Source organism: Equus quagga, chromosome 17, assembly GCF_021613505.1.
Source record: "Equus quagga isolate Etosha38 chromosome 17, UCLA_HA_Equagga_1.0, whole genome shotgun sequence".
In the NCBI taxonomy this organism is placed as follows: domain Eukaryota; kingdom Metazoa; phylum Chordata; class Mammalia; order Perissodactyla; family Equidae; genus Equus; species Equus quagga.
The window spans coordinates 50,291,220-50,309,043 of NC_060283.1; the positions used below are offsets into that span (position 1 = coordinate 50,291,220).

Consider the following 17,824-nt stretch of genomic DNA (forward strand, 5'->3'; position numbering starts at 1 on the left):
TGGAGGACACATTGTCCCGTGTTATGCAAGTTCCTATCATTATACCTAGAAGCAAATTATGTATTCATTTAAACAACCAAGATATCTACCAGCAATGAGATACCCAGAAGTGTCTTGGCATCTGGAAATCAAGATCTGATTCAGCCCCCTCTAAATGCACCCATTTCAGCAGATGGGCAGGACACACACACACACACACACACACTCCGCAATAAACGAATAATGGTAGCATTGTAAACACAGCTAAGGTGAGGAGGGCAAGATTTTCTTGGGAGGCTGAGGGCAAGAATGATTCTCAGAAACTATTCTTGGATAGCTAAGGTGCCCCCCTTGGCCTTCCCACTTCATATTCAGTACCATTCCCTTATCTAGAGATGACCACTCTCCTTCCAAACCTGTTTCCATGCATTCACATATATATTTATATAAAGTCTAGAAATTTAGCTCATTATGTTGGTTTTACCTAAACGCAGTTGCCCTGTAAATATTATTCTGGAAATTGCTTTTTTCCACTTAACAATATATTTTGGAACTTTTTTCTACGATAATACATAAAGATTGACTTTGCATTATTTTTTACTGCCACGTGGTCCTCTGAAACATGGTGTCTCAAACTTTAAAGTGCCTTCAGATCATCTAGGGATCTTGTTAACACGGAGATTCTCATTCGGTAGCTCTGGGGTCAGCCCTGAGGGTCTGCATTTCTAAAACGTTCCCAGGTGTTGTAGATGCTGCAGGTCAACAAATCACACGTTGAGGAACAAAGACATAGGGTCTGAGTGAAGTTGTGTGCTAGAGCCGACTTGGACCAGGTCATAAGAATTGATTGTCAAATTTCCAGGAATTTTGTGATCCCATTGTTACACATAGCAACCATTAAAAAAATCACTTATATAAACTTACTATTAAAAAAGTTATATTACAAACATAAATACTCAGAAATCATCACTGTCAACTATTTTAATATCAATCTATGCTCTTGAGGTTATTTACGTCGATTATATCTATACGGTGGAAATCTATACGATGGTATTCTTTTGCACATCCCTTCCCAACTCCATGTTCAGCTCGTGTTGGCAGCTTGGAAGCAGCCCCAGTGAGTGTTGACACGACAGAAATTAGGTAGAAAGGCATGCATTACCCCAAACCTTCTCAAACACTTGATATTACCAGTGTTTTTCATTTTTGTTAATCTGACAAATCAAAAATGGCATCTCATTTTTAACTTGTATTTCGCTGATTATAGTGAGACTCGATCTCTCTTACATTCATTCCTAGGAATTTAATAGTATTTCTTTTTCTTCTAAATAGGACCTTTTTATTATCCAATTAACTAGTTTATTATTGTAAAGGAAAGCTGATGATTTTTAAAATCAGGTCACCTTCCTACCAATTCTAATAGCTGGTCAGTTTATTTTCTTGAAGGTTCTAAGGAATCATATAAGCTACAAGTAACGACAAACTTTACTTTTCCACATATATAATTGTTTATTTTAGTCCACATTGACTCCCAGCGCTAACAGCTCCATCAGTGTCTCGCTTCTGATCTGAACAGGAGTGCTTCTGACTTCCCCAGTAATGTCTGCTGTAGATTTCTGGCAGACAGCTGTTACCCTTTCTCTTCCTGAGTTCTTAAGATTTTGTTTTGGTTTTTATCACGAATGGATGTTCAATTTACCAAACGTTGACTTTCTCTTTCTAAGTTATCCGCTTTGGTGATGTTTGAATTTCTCACATTAACATGAACTCTTTTTTGTCATCAGAAGAACACGAAAGAGTTCCCTTAGTTGTCTCCTTCCCTGATACGTTGTCCCCCTGTTTCACCTCTTTTCGCTGCCCTTGAATGTGTCCCTTCCCCAGTAGCCAGCCTCTGGCTCCTCAGAGGAAAAGGATATTCTCTCCAGGTCCCACTCAGCACTGAAACTTTATACATAATGACATTTCAATAAGTGGTTAGGGAATGCCATGAATTTAACCCATCACCTGGTGTGTATATTCTTGAACACTCCCCTGCTCTATCAACTCCTTTGAAGTGAGGGCTGCTGGACCTTCCAGCTACTCCCCCAGGCAGTCCCACCCCAGTATGTAAAAGGCAGATTGCTTCGTTCACCTGTAATCCCTGGAGTGTTGACAACATTCCTGTGTTATCAGGTGGGTCCTGTTTTGAACCTGGGAGCCACCAAGAGTTCTGATCAGAATCTATGACTAGGCAGGTGTCTGGGTTTTTTAAATTGCTGCTCACCACTCTTGACTTAGGAATATTGGAATTGCCACCAAGAACATATGGAGTTTGGTTTTTTCTGTCGTTTTAAGAAGTGGAAAGAGTACAGACAGATATGGGTGATCTTGGGCAAGTCATTAACTTCTGTCCCTCAGGGACCTCCGTGTAATGTAACACTTAAGGTGCAGAGAAAAAGGTCCAGAAAAGATCTGAGAGTGGATTGTTCCAGCTCCCTGGAATCGAATTAATTGAGTCGAAACCCCACCTCTGGCCATTTACTACCTTGGACAGGTTCCTCGTCTCTGTCTTTGGGTTTGTTCATGTATAAGATGGGGACAGTAGAAGTACAAAGTTGATAGGGCAGTTGTGAACATGTTAAGCTTTATCATCAAGCTAAAGCTCAGGGCGAGCGCTCCATGAACATGAGCCTTGTTGCCTTCATTATCCCAAGGCTGCCTGTGGAGAGAGAGAACACCTTGTTCAGCACCCGTCGGACCAGGTGAGCTGGCGGGGACCAGTTTTTTCTCGGACTCTCTGACCCTGGGGAGGGGCGGGGGCGAGCGGTTCTCGGCTGTCCTAGCACCTCCGGGACGCCAGAGGGACCCCGCCACCGCCGCGGGCAGGCGACGAGGGGCGGGACGGGCCGCGGGGGCGGGGCGGGCGGACGGCAGGGGGCGGGGCGGGCCGCGCGCAGGCCCCCAGACCCGACGCGAGCTCAGATCTGGGGCTATGCAGGTACATGTTCCCCGCCCCAGACCGACCGGGCGTCTGCTCGGGCCCACGCTCAGCAGCGCGCTCAGGTGGGCGGCGCGCCCCAGCCAAAGCGAAACCGAAAGCCCGGCCCGGGTGACCTGACCTTCCTGAGTTGGAAAGGGGCTGTCTGCAGAGACCGGGGTGGCTGGGAGGTGGGTAGTCCCTGGAGACCACGTGGTGCAGGCAGGGCCAGAGCTGGGCGTCCGCTCCGAGTTTGGGAACCGACGGGGATTTCTCAGCTGGGCGGGCACGTGGGAGCCGGCCTTCGGGGGCGGAGCTAAACTCGGATTAGGGGGCGGGCGGTCTTGGACTGGCTGGGCCGGGAGCGCTGGGGTGTGATCCTGTGGTTGGAGGGCCCGAGCTCTCAGTCGGGAGAGGTTCGGCCCGGCATCTGCGCGTCTCGGTGGGGAAAGGGGCGGAAGCAGACGCTTGAGCCTTGGAGCGGTCAGTGCAGGGCGTTGGTGTGGGGCAGTACCCGGGGCCTCGCTGATAGGTCAGGGGTCCCAGACCTCGTCGGAGACTGAGCGCCCCCCTCCCCTAGGTGGCCATGAGTGGCAGGGGCGGCAAAGAGGCTGTGCAGGCCGCGGCCCGGGAACTCCTGAACTTCGTGAACCGCAGCCCCTCTCCTTTCCACGGTAAGTGACCAGTGCAGCGGAGGGGGCTGGGCTGGGGTGCCCCCTACCGCTTTCCATCGCTGTGAGGGGCTTCTTTCCCTGCAGCGGTGGCCGAGTGCCGCAGCCGCCTCCTCCAGGCTGGCTTCCATGAACTCAAGGAGACAGAGACCTGGGATATCAGGCCTGAGAGCAAGGTACCAGGAGTGGGATGGGAGCGGAGAGGCGGGAACCCAGGCTGGGTCTCAAAGTCCTGTATGCCAGCTGGCTGGCTAATACAACTCAAACTCCCCCCGCACCCCAGTACTTCCTGACCAGGAACTCCTCCACCATCATCGCCTTCGCCGTGGGAGGCCAGTATGTTCCTGGCAATGGGTTCAGCCTCATTGGGGCCCACACGGACAGTCCCTGCCTCCGGGTAAGGAACTGGGGCCCTGCTGGGGTAGGGGTGGTAGGAGGAGGAGTACAGGGCAGAAAGAAGTCAGCAGGTACAATTCAGGGTCTCTGTTCTCTAGAGCAGGAAGAAGGCTCCCTCTCCACTTTGGGCTGTTTGTCACTAATACTCATTTTGTGTTTTTTAGCTTGTGAACAGCCTGTCTCATCTCCAGGTCTTGTCGTGCAGCCTCTGACTTCTCATTCCCTTCCTCACGCTCAGGTGAAACGGCGGTCTCGCCGCAGCCAGGTGGGCTTCCACCAGGTTGGTGTGGAGACCTATGGTGGTGGGATCTGGAGCACCTGGTTTGACCGTGACCTGACCTTGGCTGGACGTGTCATTGTCAAGGTGGGAACTGGGGTTGGACCTTGGAGGTTCTCAGCTTCAGCTGTCTGAAGATTGGCTGTCACCACCTTCAGGGTACCTGTGGAGAGCCCCCCAGGGCAGGGGGGTAGGGGCAGTCCGGGTCCGAGGACCACCTTGGTTTGTCTGGGTTAAGTGGGGGCTCTAGCCAGCTGTGGTTGGGAGATGCCCTGCGCTGACTTGGCCTGGGGGGCACAGTGCCCCACCTCAGGCCGGCTGGAGCAGCGGCTGGTGCACGTGGACCGGCCCATTCTGCGCATCCCACACCTGGCCATCCATCTGCAGCGAAATGTCAACGAGAACTTTGGGCCCAACATGGAGATGCACTTGTGAGCCTGGGCAAGGGCTGTGGTGCCTGGGAGGGAGGGGGTGTGGCACCAGTGATGGAAGGGGCCCTGGTGGGACCTGGGAGATCACTCCCTCATGGGGGCAACCGTCAGGGTCTCCTCTTGGGACCCAGCTGGGAATCGAAGGGCAAGGGCATTTCCCCATCAGGAGATGCCTGAGCTCAAGGATGCCCTCCAGCCCTCCCCACACCCCAACATGTGTCTCCCCACAGGGTCCCCATTCTTGCCACAGCAGTCCAGGAGGAGCTGGAGAAAGGGACTCCTGAGCCTGGGCCTCTCAATGCTGCAGTAAGAGTCCCTGCTCACGGGGAGGTGTGAGCAGAAGGGGAGAGGGGAGGGAGAGCAGACCCTTCTCCCAGCATCCTTCTACCCTGCAGGATGAGCGGCACCACTCAGTCCTCATGTCCCTTCTCTGCGCCCACCTGGGGCTAAGCCCTGAGAACATTTTGGAGATGGAACTCTGCCTTGCAGACACACAGCCTGCGGTGAGGAGTGGCTGCAGGCACTCGTGGGTGGGGACCTCCGGGATCCCAGCCTGGCCCAGCATGTCCCTGGAGGCATTCATCACCTCTGCCAGTCCCCCCGTTACCCTCATTCCTGTTCTTGCCAGTAGATGCCACCGCCCTCTGTCTCCAGGGCAGTGGTTCTCCAAAGGCCGGTTTCCCACTGCAGACCTGCCTACCTGGACTGTCTGGGCTGGGGCCTGGGCCTCGGCCTTTCCACAGATTCCCCAGGAATTTCTGCCACAGGCGGTCTCTGTTCACTCTGACCCATGCTGGCCCGAACCTCTGAGGGCAAGAGGCCTGGCTGTGGCCGCCCTTTTTCTGGAGCCTGTCCTCGTGTCATTCCCAGTTGTTGACAGTAGGAGATTGCCAAGGCCAATTTGAATGTGCACTACGTTGGTCTCCTCCTCTGCTATTTCCTTAGCTTTTCTTGGGACTGTTCAGCCCTTCCCTTTTCCTGTCCCACAGGAAGTGGTTGGGAACTACAGGCCTCTACCACCACCACCCACCCACGCCCCCCTCCCCCGTCCCTCAGCTCTAGCCCAGCCCCCTTCACCATGCTCTGCTTAGCCCTGCACAGTGGGGATCATAGTGCCCTAAGCCAGGGATCAGGGAGACATTGCACAAGGAGCCAGAGAGGCTCGCTCAAACTCAGTCCCTGGGGAGCAGGGAGAACCCGGTGAGTCATGGCACAGGATCCAAAGTCCAGCTGAGTGTCTTGTCTTTCTAGGTCCTGGGTGGGGCCTATGAGGAGTTCATCTTTGCCCCTCGGCTGGATAATCTGCACAGCTGCTTCTGTGCCCTGCAGGTAACGGGCTGGGGTGCCCCCAGGTGGCACACACCACCAGGGGAGGCAGACAGTCTTGTAGGGGGTGGGGGGTGCTGCCTCAAGCCCTAGCAGGTTGTGACATGGCTGCTGGCCACCCCCCACAGTCTGCTGGTGCCGGGTGGACCGTGGGGAGGGGCGTAAATGCTTCAGCCTCAGCATCTCCTGTGGCCCCATCCTTGCACTGGCCTTGGGCCAGGGCTGAGGTGGGGGAAGGCTGAGAGGCTGAGGGCACCAGTGTCTTGTCCTAACCCTGCTCTTGTGGCTTCTCCTTTCAGTTAACCTCTGATTTGGGGAGAGGCCTTGCATGCCATAAGGCAGTGTCATCCACCTCCCTCTGCTCCCCCCACCCCAGACACAAGCCCCGCCAGCCTTCTCTCTGTGCCTTGGGAGCTCTGTGGGGTGGTCTCTTCTTCCCAGCCACCTTGATATTCCCCACCTTCTTTCTACCGTAGTCAGTTCCTTCTCTCCCGTCCTCTCCCTTCCCTCTCTCCTTTGACACCTCTCTTCCCTCCCTGTCCTGTCCTTGGACACGGGCTTTAGGCTGTAATTAAGACTAGAACCAGACCTTGGACTCTTTTCTGCTGAGTCACGTCACCTTGACGGAGCTGCAGTCCCCTCCTTGGACCTCGATCTTTTCGCTGAGGCCAATTAGTTTACCCGATCTGTTTGGTGCTTTTGACTTTCCAGGATTCTCAGCCCTTCCCCTCCGCCTCACACATCCTCCTGCCTTTTGCGTGGGAGGGTACAGGAGAATACCCAAAGGGTGGCTTCTCCCATTCCATTGAAAAGGTCCCCCACGCGCCCTCTGCCAGGCAGTGCCCTGAGAGAGGAGGGCCAGTGGCTTCTCTCCGATCTTGACTATGGGAGGCTGGCGGGGAGTGTCAGCTCCGAGGTTATGAAGAAGTGGGCTGAGGATGATGCCCCGCTTCCTCCCCACACCAGGCCTTGATCGACTCCTGTGCAAACCCTGCCTCCCTGGCCTCGGAGCCCCACGTGCGCATGATTGCTCTCTATGACAACGAAGAGGTACGTAGAGGGCCCTGGGAGGGTCCCCTCTGGAGTCTCCTGCAGCCCCCTTGTGCCAGGCGGCCACCGTGAGCCAGGGCTGTTGGGGAGGCCACAGCCACGGGGGAGACACTACCTGTGCTTCTAAGCGTGATATACCTCCTGTATATCTCTGTGCCGCGTGTGAGCTCCTGGAGGACACGGACTCGCCGTTTCATCCTCGTGGCCCCAGGGCTCAGCATGTGGTGGGTCCTCCTATACGTGCTTGTGTTAGGGTGCAGTCTTAGACGCTGCAACAGGGCTTGAACATGGGGCTAGTTCTCTCGTGTGACTGCACAGGTCAGAGTTAGCAGTTCAGGGCAGGTCTCTGACGTCCTGAACACACAGCTGCCGTCTCAGGGTCCCGGGGGCCATTCCAGCTCCTGCCATCATGTCTACTCTGAGGTAGTAGGCAGGGAGAGAGGACAGAGCGGGAGTGTACACCCGTCTTTTTCAGGGTGTGACCCAGAGGTGGGCTTCATCGCTGCCTGCATTCCATTGAACTTTGCATGGCCATGTTTAGCTGCAAGGGAAGCTGGGAAGGTCACGTCCAGCTGAGTAGTTGCATGCTTAGCTACAACCCCGGTGTTTTGTTATAGAAGACACCATGGCAGTTAGCAGTCTGTGTCACATAGATAAAAGAAGACCGACTGGGGCGGTGGGGCCCCTGTGCTGAGCCCTGGGTGTGAGGGTCGGGGAGAAGGAGGGGAGGCACTGTGGGAAGCCCACCCACAGGTGCTGTTTCTGCCCCAGAGATGACTGTGGGTTAGTTTGGGCCCCACCCACCATCATTAACACCCTCTGTTCTCCACCCACTGACTCAGAGGGGCCCTGGGCCAGTCTGGGCATCGGGCCACTCTCCCTGGCCTCTAGGCCAGACCCCAGAGCAAGGTCTCTGCTGTTGGCAGGTGGGGTCCGAGAGCGCCCAGGGGGCGCAGTCACTGCTGACGGAGCTGGTGCTGCGGCGGATCTCAGCGTCGCCCCAGCACCTGACGGCCTTCGAGGAAGCCATCCCCAAGTCCTACATGATCAGCGCGGACATGGCCCACGCCGTACACCCCAACTACCTGTGCGTCCGCCCTGCTGGGCTCTGACCTCACACTGCTGGAGGCCTCAGGCGGTGCCCGGCCCTGGTCTCTCCCCTCCTCCTTCCTTATTCTGCTGGGAGGTTCAGTGGGGACTTCCTTTTGCCTGCTCCAAGGCCCAACTTGGTCAAAGTCATGTAATGCTTAACCCAGTTTGTTGAATAGGCTCTATCTACAAACTTATTTCCATCTATTGCTAGAGGCTGCCTGGAGCACTGTGTTGAGCATGCCTCTGAGGTCCTGCCGGGCTGAGTGGGAAAGCATGCTGTGATCCGTTGGTCGTGTCTGCCTTGGGAGGGGTGGTGGGTGTTGACAGGCCCAGCTCCTGTTTGCCATCCCTGGCCCTTCATCCATCTCTTACAGGGACAAGCATGAGGAGAACCACCGGCCCTTATTCCACAAGGTGAGGTGCTCCTGATCTCTTTAGGGACCGGAGGCCTGGCTGGGTCTGGGCCCCATCTCGTTCCCTCTGGGCCTGTCACCGTCTCTGCCTCACCCTCGATTCCTGGTCTCCTTCTCCCCAGGGCCCTGTGATCAAGGTGAACAGCAAGCAACGCTATGCCTCAAACGCGGTGTCAGAGGCTCTCATCCGAGAGGTGGCCAGCAGCGTCGGGGTGCCCCTGCAGGTGAGGGCGGGCCCTGCCTGGGAAGGTGTGAGGGCGAGAGTGGGCTCCAGGGCACCAGCAGATGGGCCCCCTGTGAGAGGGGAGCCTGGTAGACAACCTTTAGCCGACAGGGTCCCAGTGGAATGAGGAGAACAGGGGTTGTGGATGTGGGCAGAGCTGGGACCAGTGCTGGCTCTGCTGTGGGGCTCACCCCGTGACCCTGGACTTGTCTCCTGATCTATGAGTCTCAGTTTCCACTCCTGTACAATGGGGCTGATAATGATGCCTCCCTGTGTCTCCTTACACCCCCGGGGGGCTTCCATGAGAGTAGTTCAGGGCTGGGCAGCCTGGCACTCCACCTGCTCATTTTCATTCTTGCCTTGGCAATGGCCCATCTAGCCATAGGTGTATATACATATATAGAGAGAGATAATATGTGTAATACACATGATGTGTGTATTAGGGAGTGCGGCCCGGGTGGTCCAGGGACAGACACAGCAGGCAGGTCCTGGTGAGTCAGGACTAGCACCCTGGCCCCCTGACTCGCAGCTCAGGGCTCCCTCTACTGCACAGCCCTGCCCTGCCCGGTGTAGAGTTGTTGTTCACTCTTAGGAGGGCCTCTCTGAGGAGGTGACGCTTGAGCTTCTAACTATTCTATTAAGAGAAGCAGCCATGGGCGAGTCTGGAGGAGGAGCTTCCTGGCCAGAGGGAACAAGTGCAGAAGCCCCAGGGGACAGGCGGGAGCTTGGTCTGTTGGAAGGAGACAGGCAGAGCGGGAGGGGGAGCCCGTGCAGGCCGGGCGCATGTGGCGCAGGCCTCCAGGGCCTGGAAGGGGTTGCATCTTTGATCTTCTAAGGCAGTGGGAAGACGTTGCGGGACTTTTCTTTAATTACTTGCAGCCGAAGGAGGCCATGTGTACTTTAGAAAATTAGAAGACACAAATAGAAAAAACAAAACATGAATGGAGATCTGTATATTCTTCCAGATTTTTTTTCTCTGCATAGACTTAACACACATTTTTAAAAATGAAATTCTAGTGGATATATTTTTCACTTCCTCTTTGCACTCAGAACTCTCCACTGTTCTGTTTCAGTCAATTTGTATCTCATCAAATGCACAGATCGTTTTCAATTTCCCCAAAATATTCTTTACGGTTGTCTGCCCCACCTTAGTCTCCAGTCCAGGGCCACATGTCGTTATTTCTGGTGGGTACATGGCTTAAATGGCTTTTAATCTAGCACAGCCTCACCTCCATTTTTTTTTAAACATTGACTTGTTGAAGAAACCAGCCTGATCATCCCACGTAATGTCTCACTTCCCGGATTGTCTGGTTCCTTCCGCATGGTGCTTCTAGCTTGTGCCTCTGGCCCCCGTATTCCCTGTAAACTGGAATTCATCCCTAAAGCTTGATGTGTTCAAGGTAAACATTTTTGGCCAGAAGATGTCATGATGGGTGTCCTCCATGTTGCATCATGCACATAGTATCTGGCTGATCCGCCCCAGGGATGATAAGATGGACCACTGGATTGGGTGGGTGGTCCATCCCTCCATCATATGGGGCTTCTCCTCCTTTGACTGGACAGTAACCTGTACAAGGGATGACTTCCCCATCAACCAGACATCTAGTGGTTTTAAGACTACTTGATAATCCCAGCCTAAATCAGTTCATTAGTTTACTGAAAAATGTTACCCCACAATTCATCCCTTCTACATTTCATCCCTTTTACATTTATTAGCTGCCATCTTCCTGTGACGTGGAACTTTTTCCCTCATTCACTAGGGCTTTTTGGTTATCATGAAGTATGGTTCCTACTGGAAAGACAAAAAAAAATGCTAATTATTTCCCTTTAAAGACAGTCTTCAAGATGAGGTGTTTGAATAGCCACCTTCAATGATGACAAATACTAAGGGGTTTTTTTGGTTTCCCTTTTCTAACTATCATTATAAAATCATAGGTTTTCGTTGGTTCGATGTGATCTGATGCACTATAATCATTTTATTTCATCCTCAAGTTGTCATAACTTTGGCCAGCAGGAGCTTTTTCAGTGGAGCTCCTGTGTCCTTTGACACGGCTCCTGAAAGTTTTCTTGCTTTTTGCTACAACAAGAAATTGCAGCTCCTGCTGTTCATTTCTCTTCCCAGACTTGGTTGCTTTGGATGGATGGTGATATTAGGGACCATGTCTGGCATGAGTGTTCACTGGTTTTTTTGGGGGGAGGGACAGTGCTTTTGGGTCATTTCTGTGAACATAGCTAGACAAAAATACATGTATTTTGAAAATCATGAGTTAATACTATAATTCTTATTCAAAAAATAGGAATAGTTATTAATTTATTGGATTTTATAATTCTGTTTTCCCTTAGACTGAAAATTGTGATATCTAACATCATATTATGATTTTCTTATTTACTTTTTTATGAAAGTATAAAGGAAAGAGTTTCCAAATGCCAGTAGCAGTCTTTTTAAAAACACTAAAACTACTGAGTGGTTTTTTGTGTGTCTGTGGAGGGTGGAGTGTGTGTCAAGCAAGAAGGTGACATAAAGGATACGTGTTTTTCTTCAGTCCCCTTGCCTGCTGTGTGGAGAGCGGATTCTTTATAGGAGGCAAAATGATAGCAGCTGGAACTAGGGTGGTGGTAGCACAGATGGAGAGAAGGGGGCCCATTCAGAATGTTCTGCCCTTTGTGCTGCCAGTTCGTCTTGGCTTTGTGGTTTTCTGCCGGTCACCTCCACTCTCCAAGAGGGTAGAAGCGGGCCATCTGCCAGGCCCCGTCCAGCCTTGCAGTTCCAAGGTGACATCCTCCTCGGCCTTGAGGAGCACTTCTACGTGTTGCTCATGAACCTCTCCTCCGCTCCCCAGGATCTCATGGTCCGGAATGACTCCCCATGTGGCTCCACCATTGGACCCATCTTGGCTTCTCGGCTGGGGCTGCGGGTACTGGATCTAGGCAGCCCGCAGCTGGCCATGCACTCCATCCGGGAGACCGCGTGCACCACAGGAGTCCTCCAGACCCTCACGCTCTTCAAGGTGACTCCCACCTCACCCATCACCATGGCAGCTGGGCCCCTTGCCCCTCTAGTGCCTGGAATGGTTGCTGGGGCAACATCACCATCACTAAATGGCGGGCCTAGGTGATGGGGCTGGTGGTCTTGGTGCTGCCGTGTGGGAAAAGAACGGTCCCCATTCTTCTCAAGGCCCTGGGCCCTGATCAGCCCCTAGAGAATAATGAGAGGACAGAAGGGATCAGGGAGGGCAAGAGTGGGGCAGTTGTCACGTGTGGGTGAAGCAACTCTGCCTCTCTTTGGGGCCTGTGTTGGCGGGAGGTGAGCAGCGGGGCGTCTCCATCTGGTCTGCGCTAATTCCAAACCCTGTGTTCCCTCCCAATGTAGGGCTTCTTTGAGCTGTTCCCTTCTCTGAGCCGTAACCTCTTAGTGGACTGAGCCCTCTTGGAAAGACTTGCACTTGAGAGGGGAAGTTCTCAGCTGAGCTGAAGCTGGATTATTAAAGCGGATTTTGCACTCAGACTCAGTCTGTTGTACTTCTTTGGAGACTAGTGGGGTGGGAGTTGAGCCTGGCTTGAACCTCTGGAACTGGAACAGAGCGGGAGGTTGGGGTGCAGGCTGAGGAGGCCACAGATCCTGGGAGCTGACGGAAGCCTGATTTCAAGTATTTCTTCCTTAAGCTCACGCCTGAAGTGGGTGAAGGGTGGGTGGGTCCCCAACTGGAAGGTTACTTCTGCTTTCATGCCCGTCCTCCTCCTTGGCAGCGGCCTCCATGCTCTTCCCTCCTTCCTTTCCCAGAATAGACCAGGAGCCTAGCTTGGCCTCTGAGGTGTCGGGGCTCAGCATTAGGCTCCCCCCAGAGCTGCCCTGGGCAGCCCAGGCTGTTTCCCACCCTCCGTCAACTCCTCCCGACCCCTCCCAGGTGCTACAAAGAGAAGGGCGCAGTCTAGGCATAAGCATCACCATCATCCGCCTCACTTCCCAGCAGCCACTGTGTCATTGGTCGTATATTACCAGGGAAGAAGATTATCACTGACAATCAATAGGAAAAGTCAAAGTCTGCTTATAAACACTTCCATCAAAATAATTCTGCTAACTGGTGTTTTTCCATTTTTTTGGATACCAATAGAAAAATTACTTTTTATATGAATAGGACAATTGAAGTTTTTTAAATGCTTAATATGATGAATAAAACAATAATAATGCTGATGGAATTTAAAATATACGTAACTAAACTGTATCACCACAACAGCATAAAACTCAGGCGAGATCAGCAAGTTCAGGTGTACTAAGTGTCTTGCAATGTCCGGGAGAGAGTGAAGGAATCAATTCATACTGTGCTTTGAAGTCAAAGATACATACTGTAATTTTTAGGAAAACTACTAAAAGAATTTAGAAAGTATTTATAGCTTCTGTTATGGGTCGAATTGTGTCCCCTGAAAAGATGTTGAAATTCTCCCCCTGGCACCTGTCAATGTGATCTGATTGGGAAATAGGGTCTTTGGCAGATGGTCAAGATGAGGTCATTAGAGTGGGCCCTAATCCAGTATGACTGTGTCCTTATGAAAGGGGGAAACATGGACACAGACATGTGCAGAGGGAAGAAGATGTGAAGACACAGGGAGAGGGCCATGTGAAAATGGAGTGGAGCGGCCTCTACAGCCAGGAGAGCCAGAGGCCGCTGGAGGCCAGGAAGGATTCCCCTACAGGTTACGTAAGGAGCATGGCGGCCGACACCTGGGTTTCGGTCTTCTGGCCTCCAGAACTGCGAGATGATAAATTTCTATTGTTTTAAGCCAGCCAATTTGTGGTACTTTGTTTCATCAGCCTTGGGAAACTAATATAACTTCAAACTAATTGAGTGGGGAAAATGGGATAATAAAAACAATCGGTCCATTCTGCAACTTAACTTCAAATGGTTCGGCAAAACCATATTATGCTTGTGTGTGGGTAATATAAAACGGTGAAATGGGTTGACTCTGGGTCTATACGTGGAGAGACTGGGTGTTTGTTGTACTATTCTTTCAAATTTTTTGTGTTTGAACATGTTTATACTAACAGTGTGGGGGTAAATTTTTCAAATTCAATCCAAAAGAAGGGGAGAAGTGAGAAAAAAGAGAAAGTGAAGCAACGGAAAGCTCTTAATAAAGTGGCAGACTGAATCCAAATATATCCAGTTATAACATTCAGAATAAGTGGACTAATAATATCTCAATATGGTGGTTATTTAAAAAAAATAGACTACATAGTTAAAATACAAAGCTTGTCAGACTTGATATCAAAAAATTACAGCTGTTTGCAAGAGATACACCTAAAACAAAAAGATACGGAAGGTTGACAAAACATTACTAAAGATTGATTTTGTGTGCTTTTGAATTCCACAAAAGGAATTTACATTCCAAATTTCACATATGGAACCATATTTACTCTTTTTTTGTCTAGATTCTTTTCAAACTTCTCAAGCTTTTTTTGGTCAACATAATATTCTTGAGATTTATCTGTGTTGTCGCATGTGGAAGTAGTTCTTTTCTTATTATTGCTGAATAATAATCCTTTATGTGAGTATACTGTGATTTCTTTATCCATTCTCCTGCTGATCACACTTGGGTTGCTTCCGTTGTTTGACTGTGATGAATAAAGCTCTTATGAACGTTCTTATACAAGCATATTTGTAGACAAGTACTCATTACTCTTGGATATTTACCTAGGAGTAGAATTGGCTAGATTATAGGTACATGCATCTTTATGAGAAATTGCCAAACAATTTTACAAAGTGGCTATGCCATTTTACACACCCACCAGAGATATATGAGAGTTCCAGTTGCTGTGTACCCTTGTCAACACTTGGTATTCTGGGTCTTTTTCATTTTAGCCATTTTGTTGGGTATGTAGTGGTAACTTATTTTTGTTTTAATTTGCATTTCCCTGATGAGTAATGTTGAGCTTTTTTGAGGAAGATTAGTCCTGAGCTAACACCCACCACCAATCTTTCTCGTTTTGCTGAGGAAGATTGGCCCTGAGCTAACATCTGTGCCTATCTTCCTCTACTTTATATGTGGGACACCTGCCGCAGCATGGTTTGATAAGCGGTGTGTAGGTCTGTACCCAGGGCTTGAACTGGCAAACCTCAGGCCACCAAAGTGGAACATGCAAACTTAACCGCTATGCCACTGGGCTGGCCCCCATTGAGCATTTTTTTATGTACTTATTGGCCATTTGGCTGGCATTGTGAAGTCACCATTCAAATATTTTGCCTATATTCATTGGATCATTGGTCCTATTCTTATTGATTTATATATTGAATATACATACATGCATACACACACACACACACACACACACAAAGGACTTATCTTCTGAATGTATGTGTATGTATATTCAGAATACAAATCCTTTTTTAGATATATGCATCACAAACATTGTCCCCCAGGTGTGGCTAATGAAGGCTCTTCATTTTATTTTATTTTATTTTTATTTATTTATTTTTTTAAGATTTTATTTTTTTATTTTTTCTCCCCAAAGCCCCCCAGTACACAGTTGTATATTCTTCGTTGTGGGTCCTTGTAGTTGTGGCATGTGGGACGCTGCCTCAGCGTGGTTTGATGAGCAGTGCCATGTCCGCGCCCAGGATTCGAACTGACGAAACACTGGGCCGCCTGCAGCGGAGCGCGCGAACTTAACCACTCGGCCACGGGGCCAGCCCCTAAGGCTCTTCATTTTAAAAATACTTTTCAATTTTATTGAGGTATAATTTACACACAATAAATCAGACCCGTTTGAAGTGTACAGTTCTATGAATTTTGACAGATATAGACACCTGAGAAAACACCTCCACAATCAAGATAGAGATCATTTCCATCACCCCCCAAAAGTTTCCACGTACCCTTTGCAATCAATCAATCTCTCCACCCCAAGCCCCAAGCAACCACTGAGCTGCTGTCTGTCACTATAGATTAGTTTGCGTTTTCTAGAATTTTATATAAATAGAATCATGCAGTATGTGCTTTTTGTGCCTGGTACATAACCCTATGATTGTTTCTCCTTAGGCCTATTAACATGGAGAATTATGCTGATGGATTTTTCCTAACATTGAGCCATACTGACGTCCCCAGAATAAGTCCCACTTGGTCACATCATATTGTTTCTTAATGGGCCATTGATTGCCTTTGACATTTTACTTAGGATTTTTGCATCTATATCCAGAAGTAAGATCAATTTGCGGAGTTTTTTGCATGTCTGTCAGGTTTAGGTGTTCATGTTACTCTTGGTTCATAAAAAGAATTTGGAAGTTTCCCTGTTGGTTTTTTTTAAGGCTCTGAACAATTTAAATCACATTAGGATTACCTGACTTCTGAAAATGTGTAGAATTCCTCTGCGAAATCATACGGACTTGATGTTGCTTTGTGGAAAAGTTCCTCCATAACTTTCTCTATTTGTTGTATGGAAATTGGTGTAAGTGTTCTACCTCTAATGGCATCAATTTTCGTAAATTTTATGTTTTCAGGAATATCATTTTATCTAGGTGTTCACACTTATTTGCACGGTTCTGTAAAGCAGTCTCTTATTAAATTTTTTTCCTCTAGTTAGTAATTTCCCCGTCACTTCTCTTTTTTCTCTTTCTTTCTCTTTCATTTTTTTCTTTTCCTCTTTTTTTCTTCCTCTTCCTCCTCTTCCACGCCCTCTTCCTTTTACTTGTATTTGTTTGTTCTCCTTTTTTGTCTTAAGTGAGCCAGTAGTTTGCCTATTTGGTGGGTTTTTTCCAAGTACCAGCGGTTTTATTTATTTGTTAGTGCTAAGTGTGTTGGTGGTAAACCCTGGTAGGCTGGAGCATCATGATTACCGACTTTCGCTGGCTGAGGAAGCAGCGGTGGCTGTCCTCCCTGGGCCAGGTCGATGGTGGCAATGCTGCTTCGGAGCTGAGCTCCCAACGTGGATGTGAGAACAGGATTACAGGATAGCGGAGACCAGGTGGCAGCGCTTTGTCTCCGGAGTTTGCAGTACTTTCTGTCTCCTAATTATGCTGTAAGCATGAGTTATGAGTATTTTTATTTCCTTCTCCTTTCGTTGAAATGAATGATTTTTGGAGGATGTATAGAGAGATTTGGGCTTAGGCAGCCGCTATCACTCGATGGGGACTGCAAATGCTATTTAATAGTAAAATGTTGAAGGTGTTTGTGGAAGACACTGTCGGTAACCTCCCTGTGTTCCCACTTTTACCACTTCAGTGCTCTTGTCCCCACTTCCAACTGCCATTATCTGCACTCCTTTGCCTGAGGACACTCTGGCTGCTTGACTATGGTTTTGCACTCGCGCGGCAGTTGGAAGTGCCAGGGAACTAATGCTCCCTACCCTGAGCATCTCTAACCAGCGACTGACAAGACTCTGCGTGAACCTGACTCATCTTGGGCGAGATAACTCTGATGCGCGTAGTTTACACTGGCTCCCAGAATTGAACTCCGGAACTAAGTCTGATAACACACCCCTTTATTGGCCACCTTCCCCTCCTTGTCACTTCCCCACGCCCCTACCCCTGTTTTCCTTCATGTCCCAAATGAACTCCTTGCACCCAGATCCTTGTCTCAGGTCTGCTTCTGGGGAAACCTAAAGCGAGTTAGAATTCCTCTGAGACTGAGAATAAGGCAAGGATGCCTGCTGTTCTGTTTCTGGTCAACATTGCACTGTGGGTCCTTGGCTGGGTAACAAAGTGAGAAACGAATAAAAGACAGAAGGGCTGGAAAGGGAGGAATAAACTTCCTTTTGATAGGATTTGTTGTGTAGAAAATCCAAAAGATAGAGTATTTGAATTAATGAGAGTTTATCAAGTGAAACTGAAAAATCAATATATAAAAATCAATTCTATTTCTGTATACCAGCAATGAATGGTTAGAAAATGAAATTTATAAAGGATTACTTCTACAAAGCATAAAACTCAAGTATGCATGAATAAACATAAAAGATATGCAAGATCTCTATGGAGAAAATTATATGACAGAAGGTCCAAATAATTTGGAAGATATGTGTTATTTG

General features: G+C 49.5%; 1 protein-coding gene across 4 annotated transcripts; it reads left to right on the top strand.

Annotated features, from left to right (window-relative positions):
• The first annotated feature begins 2,851 nt into the window (after positions 1-2,851).
• DNPEP (aspartyl aminopeptidase) lies at positions 2,852-12,319 on the top strand. 4 transcript variants are annotated; one of them, XM_046644899.1, is made up of 15 exons: positions 2,852-2,956; positions 3,516-3,609; positions 3,694-3,782; positions 3,890-4,003; positions 4,241-4,366; positions 4,580-4,710; positions 4,941-5,016; positions 5,106-5,213; positions 5,962-6,039; positions 7,003-7,086; positions 8,013-8,173; positions 8,553-8,592; positions 8,714-8,815; positions 11,655-11,822; positions 12,185-12,319. In XM_046644899.1, exons 1-15 carry the CDS (start codon positions 2,951-2,953, stop codon positions 12,233-12,235), a joined length of 1,428 nt encoding a protein of 475 aa, XP_046500855.1. In that variant the 5' UTR covers positions 2,852-2,950; the 3' UTR covers positions 12,236-12,319. The 4 variants fall into 4 exon arrangements, with proteins under 4 accessions (XP_046500855.1, XP_046500857.1, XP_046500858.1 ...); XM_046644901.1 differs by lacking the exon at positions 2,852-2,956 and adding an exon at positions 2,994-3,126; XM_046644902.1 differs by lacking the exon at positions 2,852-2,956 and adding an exon at positions 3,003-3,021.
• The last annotated feature ends 5,505 nt before the right edge of the window (positions 12,320-17,824 follow it).

Bases quoted from the DNA above. Each gene is read 5' to 3' on its own strand.
- DNPEP (XM_046644899.1), top strand. The intron at 4,004-4,240 runs GTAAGGAACTGG...CCTCACGCTCAG, and splicing joins CGGACAGTCCCTGCCTCCGG to GTGAAACGGCGGTCTCGCCG. The intron at 6,040-7,002 runs GTAACGGGCTGG...TCCCCACACCAG, and splicing joins GCTGCTTCTGTGCCCTGCAG to GCCTTGATCGACTCCTGTGC.